General features: G+C 46.4%; 1 protein-coding gene across 2 annotated transcripts in view; it reads left to right on the top strand.

Annotated features, from left to right (window-relative positions):
* The window catches only part of SEMA4G (semaphorin 4G), a 960547-nt gene that overhangs the window by 504291 nt on the left and 438433 nt on the right, over window positions 1-17823 (top strand). For both annotated transcript variants that reach the window (XM_069611666.1, XM_069611665.1), the window contains exon 6: window positions 13350-13443. In XM_069611666.1, the coding sequence (XP_069467767.1) occupies window positions 13350-13443 (94 nt within the window). The remainder of the gene's footprint in view (window positions 1-13349; window positions 13444-17823) is intronic.

Here is a 17823-nt window from a genome sequence, read left to right as displayed (position 1 = left end):
CCCCTTCTCTTCTTTATTCTTCTAGTGCTTCTAGAGTGATACCAAATACCCACTACCACTCTGGGAAATAGGGTTCTCCCTGAAATGGAAATGTAGAATACCTTGTCTCACGTGAGAACATCTCATTCCCACTCCCCAAGAACCCGCCATCCAGGTGATCCTCCCTCGCTTCTCAACCCCCAGGGTCGGGATCCAAGAGTGATGGCCTTTCCCTGGCTACCTGAGAAGAAGAAGAAGTTTTCTCACAGTATGCAAGTTAGACGAAATGGAAGCCTTCAGCTCCAGAAAATTGTCATATATATATATATTGGATATTGTCTTGATTTCCTCTGTTCGCTATATATGCACACACCAGTTTTGGTCTGCGAGCAATTTTTTTACGAATCTGAGTGATTTGCCCGCGGCTGAAAGTACCGCAGGCAAATCGTTTGCATGAGAAAGGGGCGAACTACCAAAAGTTTGCACCTTTCTCATGCAAACACACATACATTCTCACACACACACAGCACAGCCACAACACATCCCCCACCCCTCCCCTCAGCACACCCCAACCACACCCCCAACATAAACAACCCCACTTACCTTCATCTTCATGCTGGTTCCTGCAGCGCCAGTTCCCTTTCACTTCCGTGATCGGGAACCGACGCTGCAGGGTCCTTTTCTCTGCTTTTTTTTTTTGTAACGGAAGGCTGCGGGGGATTTCCCCGCAACCCCCGCTCACTATACCATGAAGTATAGTGAGCGGGGCGATGCGGGTGACACCCCAGCAGCCCGCATTTTTTTTGTTCAATGCTACCACCAAAGGTTCGAACTTTTGGTGTTTGAACCTTTGGTGGTAGCATTTTTAGAACTTTTGGTCAATGCGACCATTTATTTAGGTAATTTCGACCGAGACCACTTTTTACAACACGGTGGCAGCGCCTTCTCTGTATAGAAGGCAACTTTGTGGGACTTAATTTACATCCAAGCCTTTGCAATCCATTGAAATTTCAAAAATGTATTAAGATGTGGCTATTTAACCCATTGGATAGGAATGGGTGGGGGCTACCCTAAGCACAAGCATTCTACTGCTTTACTACCGTATAAGAATTCCTGCCGTAAAAAGGCTTCTACTAGATACACAACCAATAGTAACACATACGAAGGCCCAAACCTGCCTGATCAAATGTGCACATCCAGGCTTGCTTATTGAATTTCACTGAGTTCTGAGTGCCGGGTCCCTATGTTGGCTGTGATACCCATTGCTGGCAGTGCTTACTCTTCTATGGGTACCCATTGACAAATTGTGAATACCAGGACCATATTTTAGAAAGCTTGCCCCGGTGCATCTGCATCTGCAAAATTTGTTGTGCAAAAATATATTCGTTCAATGTTTTATTTTGTATTCACCACGGCAATGTTTGCACTGAAAGGACGTGTTTTTGCACTGCTGTTTTATACAAGCCAGATGGACTGTAGCACAGTATACCTGAACAGCTACATGCAGATAGATGTAGCACACCCAAAGTCATTTCAACACGGAAACTAACTTACCCTATTGTATAGCAGGTGTCCTGTTATGGGGAAATAGGCCCCCTTACCCCTACAATACTCATAAAGCTGGTGTCGAAATGGCAGGGTGTAAGGTTCATATCAGTCCATACCTCACCAAATCTTTGCTTTAGGACAATGGAGTCAATTGTTTGCTCAGCATTTCCATAGCTTACACTTCAGGGAGTGCAAAATCAGTTTCCAGTTGATTTCCACACCTCGTAGTAACACGGCACCCTTCTGTTTTCTATTAATCTGTCACACACTTAGTTCCCACTGTTCCTTATTTAGTTATCAGAATAGTATATAACCTGGATGTTTCATGAATTATTTGATTAAACGTATGATGGGATTCTATGGATTTCATCCATTTTGCCCAGCGCCACATTTCTTTCGTGGCATAGTTACAGTGTTTGTTCTATTGTTATGCCACATGTTGTAGTATTTTGCAGTGTAGATAAGTACCAATACGCCTTTCAACAGTTCTTAATTGCCCTACATGTACATGTTTCTGTCCCAAAGCCTGGTAGGAGATGGGAAGATGTAATCTCCAGTACACATTTTGAAGCTTTCTACGCAACAACCAGTTTATTACACATTTTTACACCACTTTTGCACCTGAGGAATGTCCAGCAGAGTAGGGCATTGGGACAGAAACATATACATGCTGGGCAATTTAGAAGTGTTGAAAGGTGGATTGGTACTTATCTACTCTTCTAATTATCTACAGGCGGGTTCCAAGAATCTTTGGCAGATATAATTGATGATATTGGTGACGCTTTGTTTGTGATTTTTACACAACCCGCGTCGATGTGTGCATCAATGAATGTGTACTGTGTAACACGATTTTATTAAGGATGATATTGTTTTTATGTGTTTGTATAATACAGGTTTTTTTTTATTTTGGAAGAGGGTGTGACTGACTGTGATGGTCCATTTTTTCAGGACTGTTTCTCATCTTGTGGAAACCAGGGTTACATGAGTGACTATTATTCCAGCCTTTGATATTGTATGAGATCTGTGTGTAACCTGCTGGTCACAGGTCCCATTGCCAGGGTGAGCTATATGCACTAGCTGCAGAGATCGGTGTGTAATCTGCCGGTCACAGGTCCCATTGCCACGGTGAGCTATATGCACTAGCTGCAGAGATCAGTGTGTAACCTGCTGGTCACAAGTCCTATTGCCAGGAAGAGCTATATGCACTAGCTGCAGAGATCAGTGTGTAACCTGCTGGTCACAAGTCCTATTGCCAGGAAGAGCTATATGCACTAGCTGCAGAGATCTGTGTGTAACCTGTTGGTCACAGGTCCTATTGCCAGGGTGAGCTATATGCACTAGCTGCAGAGATCTGCGTGTAACCTGCTGGCCGCGGGTCCTATTGCCAGGAAGAGCTATATGCACTAGCTGCAGAGATCTGTGTGTAACCTGCTTGTCACAGGTCCTATTGCCAGGGTGAGCGCTATACACTAGCTCCAGAGATCTGCGTGTAACCTGCTGGTCACAGGTCCTATTGCCAGGAAGAGATATATGCACTAGCTGCAGAGATCTGCGTGTAACCTGCTGGTCACAGGTCCTATTGCCAGGGTGAGCTATATGCACTAGCTGTAGAGATCTGTGTGTAACCTGCTGGTCACAGGTCCTATTGCCAGGAAGAGCTATATGCACTAGCTGCAGAGATCTGTGTGTAACCTGCTGGTCACAGGTCCTATTGCCAGGGTGAGCGCTATACACTAGCTGCAGAGATCTGTGTGTAACCTTCTGGTCACAGGTCCTATTGCCAGGAAGAGCTATATGCACTAGCTTCAGAGATCTGTGTGTAACCTTCTGGTCACAGCTCCTATTGCCAGGAAGAGCTATATGCACTGGCTGCAGAGATCTGTGTTTAACCTGCTGGTCACAGGTCCTATTGCCAGGAAGAGCTATATGCACTAGCTGCAGAGATCTGTGTGTAACCTGCTGGTCACAGGTCCTATTGCCAGGGTGAGCGCTATGCACTAGCTGCAGAGATCTGTGTGTAACCTGCTGGTCACAGGTCCTATTGCCAGGGTGAGTGCTATACACTAGCTCCAGAGATCTGCGTGTAACCTTCTGGTCACAGGTCCTATTGCCAGGAAGAGCTATATGCAATAGCTGTAGAGATCTGCGTGTAACCTGCTGGTCACAGGTCCTATTGCCAGGGTGAGCGCTATGCACTAGCTGCAGAGATCTGTGTGTAACCTGCTGGTCAGAGGGCCTATTGCCAGGGTGAGCTATATGCACTAGCTCCAGAGATCTGCGTGTAACCTGCTGGTCACAGGTCCTATTGCCAGGGTGAGCTATATGCACCAGCTCAAGAGATCTGCGTGTAACCTGTTGGTCACAGGTCCTATTGCCAGGGTGAGCTATATGCACTAGCTGCAGAGATCTGCGTGTAACCTGCTGGCCACGGGTCCTATTGCCAGGAAGAGCTATATGCACTAGCTGCAGAGATCTGTGTGTAACCTGCTTGTCACAGGTCCTATTGCCAGGGTGAGCGCTATACACTAGCTCCAGAGATCTGCGTGTAACCTGCTGGTCACAGGTCCTATTGCCAGGAAGAGATATATGCACTAGCTGCAGAGATCTGCGTGTAACCTGCTGGTCACAGGTCCTATTGCCAGGGTGAGCTATATGCACTAGCTGTAGAGATCTGTGTGTAACCTGCTGGTCACAGGTCCTATTGCCAGGAAGAGCTATATGCACTAGCTGCAGAGATCTGTGTGTAACCTGCTGGTCACAGGTCCTATTGCCAGGGTGAGCGCTATACACTAGCTGCAGAGATCTGTGTGTAACCTTCTGGTCACAGGTCCTATTGCCAGGAAGAGCTATATGCACTAGCTTCAGAGATCTGTGTGTAACCTTCTGGTCACAGGTCTTATTGCCAGGAAGAGCTATATGCACTTGCTGCAGAGATCTGTGTTTAACCTGCTGGTCACAGGTCCTATTGCCAGGAAGAGCTATATGCACTAGCTGCAGAGATCTGTGTGTAACCTGCTGGTCACAGGTCCTATTGCCAGGGTGAGCGCTATGCACTAGCTGCAGAGATCTGTGTGTAACCTGCTGGTCACAGGTCCTATTGCCAGGGTGAGTGCTATACACTAGCTCCAGAGATCTGCGTGTAACCTTCTAGTCACAGGTCCTATTGCCAGGAAGAGCTATATGCAATAGCTGCAGAGATCTGCGTGTAACCTGCTGGTCACAGGTCCTATTGCCAGGGTGAGCGCTATGCACTAGCTGCAGAGATCTGTGTGTAACCTGCTGGTCAGAGGGCCTATTGCCAGGGTGAGCTATATGCACTAGCTCCAGAGATCTGCGTGTAACCTGCTGGTCACAGGTCCTATTGCCAGGGTGAGCTATATGCACTAGCTCAAGAGATCTGCGTGTAACCTGCTGGTCACAGGTCCTATTGCCAGGGTGAGCTATATGCACTAGCTCAAGAGATCTGCGTGTAACCTGCTGGTCACAGGTCCCATTGCCAGGGTGAGCTATATGCACTAGCTGCAGAGATCTGCGTGTAACCTGCTGGTCACAGGTCCCATTTCCAGGGTGAGCGGTATACACTAGCTCCAGAGATCTGTGTGTAACATGGAGGTCAGATTCCCCAATGGCAAGGGGCCTCTGCACCATATGCAGAGATCTGTGTGTAACCTGCAGGGCACAGGTCCCAATGCCAGGGCAGAGTATGTGTGCCAGCTGCAGGGATGTGTATCCAACCTGCGGGTTCCAATATATTAAAGTGACTCGGGGATTACATTGTGTACTGCCGAAGTGTGCACCTGTAACCAGCGGGTTCTTCTTCGAATTCAAGTCTGCGGCCTGGAGATTGCACACGGATTTTAGGGTTTAGGATTTTATGAGGCAGTGTAATTATGAGTACAAACTATGCACAAATCATCTTCTGTTTAGTGCTTCTGCTTTTTGGAAAATCAAGTTAAATAAGACCGCCTCGAATCCATCGTCTTTGAGATCCTGTGACATTAATGCTGTGTTTACGGTGGTACGTCCTTCCTTCGTATAGAAGACCGCGGCTTGCTATGTTTAGCATTGCCCAAGATCACACAGCTGCACTGTAATGCAAGGCTTCCACTTCCCAGTGTTGATTGCTTTCCCCAGCCGGGGCTACGGGGCAACGAGTTTCAAAGACATTCTGTGTGTGGCCCTCCAGAGCAACACAGAAGGGATTGCATTAAGCACTGTGTAAGTGATTTTCATCACTCTCAGCACACTTCTTGATGCATGGAGGGATTTCACAGGGTATTCCGAGTTCCCTGATATTCAGCTCAACCGCCTGGGACAGAGAACAGGTCTGGCCAATTTAGCATCAGTAATCAGCACAGGGTGCATACCACATTAATAGAAGAACCACCTCTGGAAAGATGGCACATTTGAGAATTATATTAATAACAGTGCTTTGGGGATTGAGCAAAACCCTAATATAGTTGGCAGCCCATTGGAATATTTGAAGCAACACTCTTCAATTACCCTGGCATGCACTGTGCTGGCAGCAACCAACTATGAAATAATATCAATTTTGATAGGATGGTATTTTCTGGCAAAGCTTTTTTATTTATCTGAATTTATAAAACGCATGAGTGCTGTAAACTACAAAAACAGAAACTAATGTAATGAATAGATAACAAGAAATCTACACGAAGCACCCACAATCCAGAAGATCAGAGGGGGCCGAGGGAACATGAGTTTTAAAGGAAAGAGTGAAATGAAGCAGGAGTCAGGGCCGTAGGAGGAGTGAAGGGAAGCGAACGTTGGCAGCGAGGAGGGAAAAGGAGCGGAAACCGGGCCTGGTGCAGGGAGGGTTCGCAACAATAGAGAAGAGCACAAAAAGCCAGGGGTGTAAACCGAAACAAGATACTGGGAAGCCAGGGTGGGAATATATTTAATACAATACAATGAAAGCAAAACTGGAGGTGGGCAGAAAAGAGAGCCAGCCCGGAAAGCCAGGGGAAGGCGAGATAGAGGAATGGGACAGGAGCCGGAAGAGAGGAGATCGATAGCAGGATTGAAGGAAAAGCGCATATGCCAGAAGGCCAGGAAGAAGCGAATAGCCACTGCCAAGTCGAGACAAGAACGCCATGTTAATACGTGTTTTTGTAGCAGAGAAAGTTAAAAAAGAACCTATCTTTGAGATATTATAAATGCGTTAACGGCAGGAACGGGCAGTAGAGGAAATGTGAAGACAAAAGGAATGCGAGGATCACACATGACACCTTCTGTGCGATCAGAGGACGAGAAGGACAGGAAGTGACGCAAAGCCGGCGAGGGGCAGTCATGAGGCGCCCAGGAAAGTCTTGCATGAATTGAGATGGAAACGATGAGCAGGCAGCCCAGGCTTGATAGACAGACGGAAACAGAAGAGTGGCGTTGGTGAGAAAAAGGAGAGAAGGAAACAGACATCTGGGAACAGATAAAAACCCAGGACAAATGAATGCCTCAGGAATTGTGGCGGGCTATTACAATATTGATGGGAATATCGTCTCATGGCGTAGGAAGGACTTTTCATAGAATGTTTGTCTACTGAGTCTTCTGTACCACTCACTCACTGCTCCTTCTGTGACAGAAATATATGCGGGTCTTTGAGATTTCATCGAATTTAATTCACCAAATCCCATGTTTGCCACATTTATTTTCCAAGTTTTTTTACCCCGACGTGCCGGGGGAGACCCGCCCACTTCCCTTCATCTACCCCCTCATGTCCTCTTTCTATACACCCTATCCAAACCCACCATCAAACATTTTTGCACAAAAAAGGTAAAAATATACTGGCAACATGGGATTTAACCAGTTTGGTAGTCGAACAAAGCGGGCTTGCCATATATTTAACCACTTTGCACCCCCCTGTTTAGGTTTGGGTGCACAATGTTCATACAGATGTAAAATGAACCATTAGGCCCCAACTATCAAACACTTTCTTAGTGGAAGAATCCCCCTCCCCCTCACCAAACTACACTGGAGAGTTTTGGCATCACTCATTTGACGTTGTTTCCCGGGCTGGTGTTAGCTCCTAGTCAACTCCTGGAAACAACTGGTGGAGCCTAGACATTGCCTCTACCTGGGCCCTAACTAGTTGCCAACCACAGAGCACACAGTGTATGGGTTTATGACTGACGTCCATAGCTAGTGCTCACAAAGCAGCAACAAAGGTCAACTTCATATAAAAACAAGCATTGGCAATGCCAACAGTTTGGGCTGTTGTGCAGGCATGAGAAAGGCACTTGACTGGCACAGCTGTAGTGGTATTAACTAACCATTATTGGTAGGATGTGCAAAATGGTGCAAGTACTTGGGCATCTAATAGCAGAGCCTGTGACAAGTTTCAAACTTATGCACGAGCTAAAAATGTTGGATTTTCCAATGCGTGTTTTAAACAGGACTTCAGTGGCTTTGCCAATGCTTGTTTTTAATAGTGAAGTACACGCAGAATGCTTATAAATTGAGTGGCTGAAGGCAGGTCTGGTAAGACATTTTTATCCCACCAGTAGCTTGTTTAAAGCTCCAATTAATTCATTAACTCTTAGAAGAGTGCTTTGAACAAACACTGGCAGACACTTTGAGTGTACAGTTTGATGGTAAGGCTTGAACAAAGCAATCATTCCCATGAGGTGGTGTTTTGGGCTGGGAGGGGCAGGAACTTGGTGGGATTGGACATAGGAATTAGCGGGGACATGGGCAATCAGTGGTTGGGGAAATAACCAACAACACCTACAAGTTTTGTGTTCCTCCTCATGTACCATTTCTCCCTATCTGTACTCCAATGCAATCGTTTTGGCTTATAGGGGTCACAAGCGAAAACCTAAAAACCCAAACTGAAAATGGTGTAATGTCCCCTTGTATATGGTTTTTGATGGACATGTTTTAAAGTGCACGAATGGAAAACTGTATCATCAGGCACTGTGTCAGTGATGTAGCACAAATATATATTTCTCTACTGTGCATCTTCGGTTTCTTTTGTGCACACAATTGTATGATAGATCTGTATGTAATGTGTTGCCATGTGTGAGAGGCCCAGCATCTCAAGTATTTGATTACATATTGTATCCCCCTTCAGAACCAACTTCATATCTTCAGGCTTTTTATTCAATTTCTCAAGAAAATTAGCTATAAAATGGACCAATTCATTCATTTTATTTTAAACCACGTCATAGCTGAAAACCCTCCCAAACCCTCTTGTTGGGTTCATTGATCCATACTTTACTTGCTCGCTCACAGGATTCAGGGTCAATATTTCTGCCCCCCCCACTTTAAAAGGTGAGTAGCTACCACGGAGCATCACCGCCAACCCATTGTTCTGAGTGCTGTAGACATTTTTGCACCTGTGAACAACAGCCTTTGAATGACACACAGAGCCATTCAAATGAATCTGAATCCGATACAAATAACAGCATGCCATCGAAACCATAGGGGAAAAATAAAACATCCCTGTTAAACACAGCTTAGGCTTGATGTGGTCCCATATCTAGGACCTGAATATTCTTTGTGAATTTTTTGTTTGATTTAATATGTTAATATTAGGGAGCACTTTGTTTCCAAAATTCATTTTAACCAAATACATGAAGTGAGAGCACTCTCTGAGATAAAGTGATTTCCCAGGATCGCATATATTTAGGCAAGTGGGGAAGCCAGGATTAGAACTCATGTTTCCTGGTTGCCAAGTCCAGACCATGCTTGCTAGGCCATAGAGTTTAAGGCATTGCGACACTAGGCACACACCTTCCTTTTTATGAGGCCAATGGCTCTAATACAGGGGCTCTAATTGGACCAGATTTCCTATTTTTCCACTCAATATTGAAATGTATTGGGTGTCTAAAGTAGAGCACATCTATGAGTGAATAAACTGCGTGGGGTAAATGTCTGGTATTTATACCATGCAATGTTTTCAATATACCCCTGTCACGTAAATGTTCCACATGATTCCCACCTGTAAATAGGTTGTATTTTTTAAAAATAGGGGGTATTAAAAATACACTTAGTTTTTACCATTACCACCAAGCCTGTAATGAAGCCCAAATACTTTAAACTGTCCATGCACCAGTTTCTTTATTATATTTGAGCATGCCACCCCTACGGCTCCACCGCCGTTGCATGCGATAAGGCAATTGCAAGCTGCAGAAGGTGCTCCTTATACGGTTAGGGAACTCTGAGGGGACTTTCCATATCTTTCCGTATTGCTGAGTACTTTAATTCTACCACAATATGCACATCATGCCCCAATTCCCACACCCCTTTTTAGTACTTGACGTCATTCGACCTTCAGCGGCAATAGACGTCCTCGAGTGGTTATATAGAAAAATGTGAACCGACACTTCGGAACTATATTAGCAAATATGCAACCCATAATTAGTGGCCAATATTTTAAGCAGTTTAACATAAATCTGTTTCATCGCCAGCCAACCACCTTTTTTAAAATGTACGTCTATATGCAGGTGCTTTTTGTGTAAAACTGCAGCAGTGCACTAAATGCACACGGGTTTATATGCATGATTTCTTATTACTTAATGGCTGTGAGCTTCAGAGAGAAAATGCACATGGAAATAATCTGAAAAAACAAGAGTATTATTTTAATTCACTATTAAGTGTCAGTTGCTGCTGATTGTGGCAGCTCAAAATGTGATGCCAGAACTCCTCTCCTTTCAGGTCCCTTTACCTTGTGCTAGGAGACCTGTAAACCTCCTCACTAGCTGGTGTGTCAGCCTCCTTCCAAGTTTTTCAAGGGTTGCAACATTCCCCATCATGCTGCTGAGAAAATCACTTTTATTGCTGAAGTCCATAAAAAGCAAGCTTTGGCAAAGCCAACAGTTTTAAGTTTGAGTAAGCATGGCATAGCCATTTGCTAGGCACTGCCATAATCGTATTACATAGCCATTAGGAGGTACCAGTTGTAAAATGATGTGAGTACCTGGGCATATGATAGCAGTGCCTGGCAGGTGTCTACCTAAAACCTACACACAAGCCAAAAATGATGTTTTTTCCAATGCTTGTTTTTAACGGGACTTCCGTGCAATGAACAGATGCAAGGATACACAATCAGTTATAAATGAAGTGACTGAAGGCTCTCTTGTTTAAGACGTGTACTACAGTAGAAATATATTTACATCTCCAATTAAGCCATATGTTCGAAGAAGACTGCTTTTAAATAACACTTTCAGGCTATTTACAGCACAGCGTTTGATGTTACTGTATGATAGAGCTATCTCAAAGATGAGGATTTGATAGGGAATGGCAGGTTGAGGCTGGGAATGAATATAGGGATTGGCATGGCCATGGCTAATCAATGGGTGAGTAAATAAACAAACAACGTCCACAAACTGTGTGTCCCATCTCGCTCCTCTCATATTCCAAGCCATCATTTCAGCTTATAGGTGGTGCACGAGCACCAACAAATAGTCAGAACTAATAAGTGGGGTGACAAATTAGTATAAGGACTGTACAATATCACCGGAAGTGACATGGGAAGACATGAACACACATCAACATAATACAAGTCTCTTTTGGGACATCGGTGTGTACTCTGCTGAACGATTAATTCACTCGATCGTCAGTAGAACATGTTTCTGTTCTGCGACAGAGTATAATCTACTTGTGTTAGTTTCCTTCCATAGGAGTATAAGTACTAGAATGCAAAGTGTTGTAAACTTCTTAAACAAAGCTAGCTGAACACCCTATGCCTGAAAAGAAGCTATTTAAGATCTCTGAAAACTGGCACATACCCAAAAGATGTAAGGACTCCAGAGAAGCCTGCAGTGTAGCCTCTGTTTTTAATAATTCTTAATCCAGAGGATGGCCTTTGCTGTTATTCCTGATGAGATTAAATCTGCATTTCAACAGCAGTCAAACAAAAAGTCATCTTATAAATGAAATGTATCTTTATGAACCGTTCACTTATTTATTCAGTTTGTTTTCTTGAATTCAGGTAAATATTGAGAAGCCGGTTGTGGGCAGCGCAAAACAAACAGGAACCAGAAAAAAACAAGCAAGCGCAACCCAGCACGAGGCTGCGTTGTGGTGCTCAGCTCCACAGGCTCTCCTCCAGCCTTTGGTCCTAGGGAGACTTGTCTTCTCTTTAAAATAAAAAAACGCGCTCTGAAATTTCCACCAAAGATGCCATGTAAATGACAAACGCTGTGCTATAGCAAGACCCAGTAACATAACATAGCACCCCACTGTTCGAAGTGACAGTTTTAACATTCATTTTCATGTTGCTTCAGAGCACCCAAAGCTACTAGTACAAGCCCCATAAGTTACAAAAACAGCCCCTGTTGTCTCCAAAAGAAATGTTTCAGTATCTTTTGGTATTTTTCAATGCAGAATTGGAGTGCTTCTAGGAATAAAATGCAAATGTTTGCTTTTCTCCTTCTGCTTCCCCTTACCCAGCCATAAATGCACCTTTTAATGCTTTTAGGATCTTAAGAGCCAAGAGGCTATGCACATGCCAGAAGAAAGGCTAAATATAGCAAGTCAAAGTATCAGAAAATACACACTTATGTACTTGCCTGTGCACTGTACAACATAATCGCCAGATGGAAAAAGTAACAAAAGTCCCCTTGTGACATTAAGCTCTTTGTGAAATGTTGCTCACAAGACGTTACGTTTTAGAAATTGAGAAATTCTGCTTATACACAGGTGAACATAAAGTATTTATAGGTGTAAAGTAATTAACATGCCTACTACTCCCTTTCCAACTGGGATGTGGTCAGAGATGACAATAAAGATTCACATTGATGGCCACCTCTGTATGTGTGTACTCAGTTCAATACTGTGTGCATGCAGCAGTTTTAGATGGAGCACACGAGAGGGCCAACACCTAGGGGCTTGTCTAACGCTGGAGGGATGTAAACAAGAACCATGGCGCCTCTTCAGGCACGAGCAGCAGCCTGATGGCTCAGAAAGAGACGAGGGACTGCAGGGCCTCTCCGAGGTCAGGAGACAATGCAGGTGTCTGAACAAACCAATGGAGCCAGAGATATATCAGAAAACCAGCAGCAGGCACCAGACAGGGAGGGTAGACAAAACAAGCACTGTCACAGCCAGTAGGTTTGGATAATGCATAGGCATGACACGGACACGCTTAGCCACTCTGAAAGTACTATGGGGGTGATTTGCAAAGTATTTAGGCCTAGTGCCATAATATGGCCAAGTATGCTGTTGGCAATGTACACCGCCTCAAACACACACTTTTTTAACATGTATGTTTGGCATTTGTGATGAGTTTTAAAACCTACATCGATGCCAAGGTGCCTGTGTCGTGTGTGACCCGTTCATGTAGTCCTGGCTTTTCAGCCAATGTCACTTTGCATTCTGGGATTTGTAGTTTTTCCTCTATTATAAATCCTAACCTACAGCTGGGCTAAAGATGAGGTAAGTTTATGTGGCAGCTATAGCTGTTCAGTGCAGGTCTATGGCACGGTATGGATTTAGCCCCTTGTTGGCAGCTAATGAGCTTCAATAAGATGGCCATTAGGAGAGAGGTGAAGAGTGTGTGGCATACATGTTTGATGAGCTGGAGTTCCTAAATTATCCCTAAGCAGTCAAAAGATTTGCTCGGAGCTCAGCAGTATTGATCTCTCCAAAACTCGCATTCTGAACTCTGCCTCGAGGCTCATGCCGTAAAGTGTGTGCTTTCTGTATAATCTTAATGAGATAAAAGCTCCAAATTGCCGGCCCAGAGTCCATTCACTACATTGAAACGGACGCTGCTGTGCTTCTGAAGCATACAAGCAAATGAAGTGCTGATGATTGACCACAGCTGCCTCAATGCCCTCTAATTCCATGTCTTCTGTCTCTTCCAGGATGTCAGCACTTTCCTCCTGCCGTCTCTCTTCGAAGAAGGAAAGGATAACTGCCCCTACGACCCTGTCATAGGGTACACAGGTCTAATCATAGGTAGGGATTATTTGTTTTGAAATGAATTACGTTTTTATGTATAGCGTTCATGCTGCTCGGTGTCTGCTTCCAAGCGCTGAGGGTCTTACAGCGGGCGGAAAGGAGGCAATGGACTGGGCCAGAGAGGACCTGGAGTGGGGGCCTGAAGTGAAATTTAGGCGGCCCTGGATCTGTAGATGGAGCCTAACAGGTAAGTGTTGGGTACTTTTCTGACAGACATGCGCTTCCATTTGAGCTGGGGGGAGGTGCAGGGGGGTGATATGCAGAATGGAGACCCATAATGAGGACACTTGGAGATGTATGGTCTGTCCCCAAAGCTGTTGCATGACCAGCCAGTTTTGGGGGGGAAACCCCTAAAGGTCAGGTAGAGTGGGAATGGGGGGGTGGGGGTGTTTTCCGCAAGATGGGGCGTCACTCACTGGGGACAGCATCCGTGCAGAGTCACATTCACGAGTGTTAACACGAGAATCACACGGACCGGGCTGCTTTCAAAGCCCCTTTCCCCCCACCACTCGCCAGGTTTGGGGACGATGTGAGTTCAAGCAGCGCCCAGGGCCAGGGTGCAGCTCCACATCATTGCTGGCCATGCTGTGCAAACCAGAAGGCAATGCCTGCATTGCCAAGCCCGCCCAATCTGAGCCAGTGGCACAGGTGACTGCAGGGAAACACAGGCAAGGCTTGCAGGTAGTACCCACGGAAGTGGCTGGAGGCAGCAGGCCACTGGCAGCACCCACTTTACTGGCTGATGAGGCAGCCGGGTAAATGCTGTTCGCAGTGCCTGGTCCCTCTTTTCTGGGGGTAAATGGACTTGCGGCTCTCCTCCAGGTGGCTTTGCAAGGGGAAGGAATAAGGGCGTCAAGGGGGCATCAGAGGCGTTGACAGGGAAGGACCTCCCGAAATCTGTAAATGCCCACTCAGCAGCTCTGTGTGGGCATTTACAGATGTAAATGTCACTGCAGTGGGCCCAACTACATTACCTTCAGGACCCACTTTATGGACAATCCTGGCTACGCCTCTGGGGCATGTCTGTTCTCTCAGAGAGATCAGCACAAGTGAGAGTGGCATTCCTCCTTAGGGGTTTGCTGCACCCTGTGGGAGAGTCTGATATCTTAAGGGGGTGGCTGTGCTCTGTGGGAGAGCCTGATAACTTTAGGGATTCGCTGCACTCTGTGGGAGAGTCTGAGGTCTTAAGGGGTTGGCTGTGCTCTGTGGGAGAGCCTGATAACTTTAGGGGTTCGCTGCACTGTGTGGGAAAGTCTGAGATCTCAATGGTGTGGCTGTGCTCTGTGGGAGAGCCTGATAACCTTAGGGGTTCGCTGCACTCTGTGGGAGAGTCTGATGTCTCAATGGGGTGGCTGTGCTCTGTGGGAGAGCCTGATAACCTTAGGGGTTCGCTGCACTCTGTGGGAGAGTCTGATGTCTTAATGGGGTGGCTGTGCTCTGTGGGAGAGCCTGAGAACTTAAGGGGGTGGCTGTGCACTGTGGGAGAGCCTGATAACCTTAGGGGTTTGCTGCACTCTGCGGGAGAGTCTCATATCTTAAGGGAGTGGCTTTGCTCTGTGGGAGAGCCTGATAACTTTAGGGGTTCGTTGCACTCTGTGGGAGAGTCTGAGAACTTAAGGGGGTGGCTGTGCGCTGTGGGAGAGCCTGATAACTTTAGGGGTTCGCTGCACTCTGTGGGAAAGTCTGAGATCTCAATGGTGTGGCTGTGCTCTGTGGGAGAGCCTGATAACCTTAGGGGTTTGCTGCACTCTGTGGGAGAGTCTGATGTCTTAATGGCGTGGCTGTGCTATGTGGGAGAGCCTGACAACCTAAGGGGTTCGCTGCACTCTGTGGGAGAGTCCGATGTCTTAATGGGGTGGCTGTGCTATGTGGGAGAGCCTGATAACTTTAGGAGTTCGCTGCACTCTGTGGGAGAGTCTGAGAACTTAAGGGGGTGGCTGTGCTGCGATATGGGAGAGCCTGATAACTTTAGGGGTTTGCTGCACTCTGTGGGAGAGTCTGAGATCTTCATGGGTGGTGGCTGTGCTCTGTGGGAGAGCCAGATAACTTTAGGGGTTTGCTGCACTCTGTGGGAGAGTCTGATAAGTTTAGGGGTTTGCTGCACTCTTTGGGAGAGTCTGAGGTCTTAGGGGGTGGCTGTGCTCTGTGGGAGAGCCTGATAACTTAAGGGGTTTGCTGCACTCTGTGGGACAGTCTGAGGTCTTAGGGGGTGGCTGTGCTCTGTGGGAGAGCCTGATAACTTTAGGGGTTTGCTGCACTCTGTGGGAGAGTCTGAGGTGTTAGGGGGTGGCTGTGCTCTGTGGGAGAGCCTGATAACTTTAGGGGTTTGCTGCACTCTGTGGGAGAGTCTGAGGTCTTAAGGAGGTGGCTGTGCTCTGTGGGAGAGCCTAATAAGTTTAGGGGTTTGCTGCACTCTGTGGGAGAGTCTGAGGTCTTAGGGGGTGGCTGTGCTCTGTGGGAGAGCCTGATAACTTAAGGGGTTTGCTGCACTCTGTGGGAGAGTCTGAGGTCTTAGGGTGTGGCTGTGCTCTGTGGGAGAGCCTGATAACTTTAGGGGTTTGCTGCACTCTGTGGGAGAGTCTGAGGTCTTAGGGGGTGGCTGTGCTCTGTGGGAGAGCCTGATAACTTTAGGGGTTTGCTGCACTCTGTGGGAGAGTCTGAGATCTTCATGGGTGGTGGCTGTGCTCTGTGGGAGAGCCTGATAACCTTAGGGGTTTGCTGCACTCTGTGGGAGAGTCTGATGTCTTAATGGCGTGGCTGTGCTATGTGGGAGAGCCTGACAACTTTAGGGGTTTGCTGCACTCTGTGGGAGAGTCTGAGGTCTTAGGGGGTGGCTGTGCTCTGTGGGAGAGCCTGATAACTTTAGGGGTTTGCTGCACTCTGTGGGAGAGTCTGAGATCTTCATGGGTGGTGGCACTCTGTGGAGGAGCCCAAGAATTTTTCGTGAGTGGCCGATCACGACAATAGAAGCTCAATTACTAGCATAAAAGGCAATGACATGTCAACAGCAAGTCTGCAACTGGACAAGGCCTCTCAGCCACCACTACAGCCCTCATTTTCCCAACCACATGCACCATTAAACACTGCAATACTTTTTAGTGTCGGACCTACACCAGATAATGGGTTATCATCAACATTTGAGCTGGTGTATTGCGTATGAGTGGGTGGCATTTCATAGTTTGCCATCCTCCATCTACTCCACCTTTTTCCAGCTATCAACTCCCCTGTGGCTTCTGCCCTACAATCCGTGCATGCATGTCTGGTGCCACGCTGCATACACCTGCTGCTCTGCATTACTCCAGGACCCCTCTTCACTGGCAAAGCAAGAAAAGAAAAACATAGTTCTGTTGTGGCTATGCAGTACATCACAAAATCAGGCTTCTAGAGTACCCTCCTGACTCTGCTCATACATTCATTATGCAATTCCAGTAATGCCTGCCATGAGAACTAACTGTGGTAGGCAATTTTCCCACTATTGATCAGCTTTGTCCAAGCCACCGGAAATTTGGGTTACCAACGCAATACTAGGGCAAGAGGTCTGTTGCCAAAATTAGAGCCAGGTTAGCATTGAGCAGGCGATGAATGCCATGCGATATTTTGTCCACACTCAAATGCTTCTGCAACACGGGAGTGACACAATGGGTGATTCAATGCAGTGCATCAGAAGGCCAGTGGGGGGTAGGGCTTGGTGACCCAAGCAATGACACGGGCGCAGTATTTCCAGTGGTAATTGTGTGAAGTAGTGGTGCTATGCCGGTTGCCTGATGCTACGGATGAGGAAGCACTTCAGGTATGTGGACTTCTTCTCATGCCTGCATGGCGCTGCATCACATGGGACCGCAAAGATGGTCTGTTTGTAGCGGTCGCCTGACCCTCTGCTTCTAGGCGACACTGCCTTTTGGAGACCTCCTCTTGTAACCCCGTGCCTTGCAGATGCTGTCTTTCACTAGCCCATGAGACAGATGTGGACGTTAAATTTGATGTAAGACAAATGCCCTGATGAAGGATAGTGCTTTATCCGAAATGCATCGGCCATGACATTTGCTGTCCTCTCTCTATTTCTTTGTATTATGGCATCTGTGATTATTAAATGCATTCTTTTGATTATGAATGTCTTATCCGTTTTTCTGCCTTATTCTTCTAACCAATACATTTAAGTGTGTCATGCCTTTTTTGCGCCTCTGTTGTAAGCACGCAGCATTGAAGTCAGTCTGCTTCAATCTCTATGCTCTGTTCGTATCCACCCAGTAGTGCCTTTTGGGTCACTGTAGTGCTCCTCTTACATTGAACATGTTGAATAATCATTGCCCAAATGTACTCTTACCCTTAGGGTGGTGCCCACTCCCCCCTCTGTTACCCAAATTAGGCCATGCCATT

Source organism: Ambystoma mexicanum, chromosome 8 (genome assembly GCF_040938575.1).
Source record: "Ambystoma mexicanum isolate Mex_15411 chromosome 8, UKY_AmexF1_1, whole genome shotgun sequence".
NCBI classification, from domain to species: Eukaryota; Metazoa; Chordata; class Amphibia; order Caudata; family Ambystomatidae; genus Ambystoma; species Ambystoma mexicanum.
Note: the sequence above shows the minus strand (reverse complement) of the source record. Positions and strands in the feature narration are given on the sequence as shown.